Genomic DNA, 1,464 nt, shown 5'->3' on the forward strand with positions numbered 1-1,464 from the left:
AGTAGCCCCTTCCTTTCCTGCCCTTCCGGAAGGCAGAGCCATCGCAAAGGGACCTTTGGAAGGAAGAAGAGCTGCCCCCAGAGATCGGGTGGAACCGTGTCGGAAGGAAGTCCACGACTGATTTGTCGGTGTTAGGGACGGCCAGGCCCCGCCTGGGGCCCCCCAGCCCAGCGGCGCCCACTTGCCTGCCTCGGGAGGTACTAATGCCTGCTGCTTTGCTGCCTCTTGTCTTTCAGATTCACCGTGTTCACCAGAAGCCATCCCCAACCCAGCTTAAATTATAAATATAGAAAATAACTTTGTTCAAATCTGCGTGGTGCTTCTTTAGTAAATACTGTACAGATTTTACCATGGAGAACCTTTTTTTAGTTTTTACCTTTTCTTAATTACCCTTATTCCAAATGGACGAACACTTTCTACAACTGCTGACCATTGTAAAACACCGTGTATATAAATCCCACGGACAGTGACGCCCTGGACTGGAACATCTCAAATGCTGCTTAATCAGACTCAGGTGGACCGCTCGCATTCCATGGGAAGCTCCTCCACGGCAGACATCCGGTGCAAGACCAGCCGGGAAACCATGGAATTATTAAAAGTACAAACAAACTGACAGTATGTATAATTTAATTTAAAGACTTATTTAAAGATTCACGAGCTCTCAACTAGACTTGAGAGCAGTCTGTTTTCTGTAATGTCTGATACTAGAAACTAATTTGCTTCATATTTTAGTTGTATTCAAGATTTGAAAATGTATTTTATAGACAAGTTCTGTTTTTGAACTTTGTGGAACTATTCCAATCAATTTACCAGTTATGATGAGTATTTACATTATGAATGTATAATCCAAACATTATTTGTAAAGCCTACAGTATGTTTTTATTACTTAACACTTTTTTATACAGTGTCTCTTGTCTTGACTATGATATTGGAGTCTGAGTTGTCAGCTTGGTCCCTTAAAGTTTCTAGTTACAGACAAAATCATACTGTGATTTTATTTTTAATATGGATATGCTATCAAACTGTGATACACTTATAATTCACTGGTCCTGCATCAGGAGATGGAGTGGGGAAAACTGTATTTAATACAGTTTGTATCTGAATAATCTGTATGGTTTATACAGTTTGTGTTGTTCAGAGATGTCTAAAGTTTGATCTTTGTTTTTTTAAAGATTAAAAAAGCACTTGCCCCACTGTAAATATACAGCATGTAAAATTTATATAGTATATAAATGGCAGCAAATTAAATGTTTTGTGTCTTATTCTTTACTGCTGGTTTTCCCCCTTTGCTTACCAGACCTTTCTCACCAACTTCCTCCTGCTGCCTTCACCGTCTTAGAATCTGCGGAAGCCCAAGCCACAGGCTCCCCTTTGGCCCGGAGGTTGATCCTGGGACCGGGGAGGGACAGGGAGCAAGTTCCTGCACACAACAATCTATTTTAAAGAACCAAGTCCTAGACAATC

General features: G+C 41.0%; 1 protein-coding gene across 4 annotated transcripts in view; it reads left to right on the top strand.

The window, feature by feature from the left end:
* The window catches only part of USP42 (ubiquitin specific peptidase 42), a 73,934-nt gene extending 72,686 nt beyond the window's left edge, over positions 1 to 1,248 (top strand). For all 4 annotated transcript variants that reach the window (XM_047712779.1, XM_047712780.1, XM_047712777.1 and 1 more), the window contains one exon: positions 237 to 1,248. In XM_047712779.1, the coding sequence (XP_047568735.1) occupies positions 237 to 277 (41 nt within the window). In that variant the 3' untranslated portion in view covers positions 278 to 1,248. The remainder of the gene's footprint in view (positions 1 to 236) is intronic.
* Positions 1,249 to 1,464: the final 216 nt, after the last annotated feature.

This window comes from Lutra lutra, chromosome 18, assembly GCF_902655055.1.
Source record: "Lutra lutra chromosome 18, mLutLut1.2, whole genome shotgun sequence".
In the NCBI taxonomy this organism is placed as follows: Eukaryota; Metazoa; Chordata; class Mammalia; order Carnivora; family Mustelidae; genus Lutra; species Lutra lutra.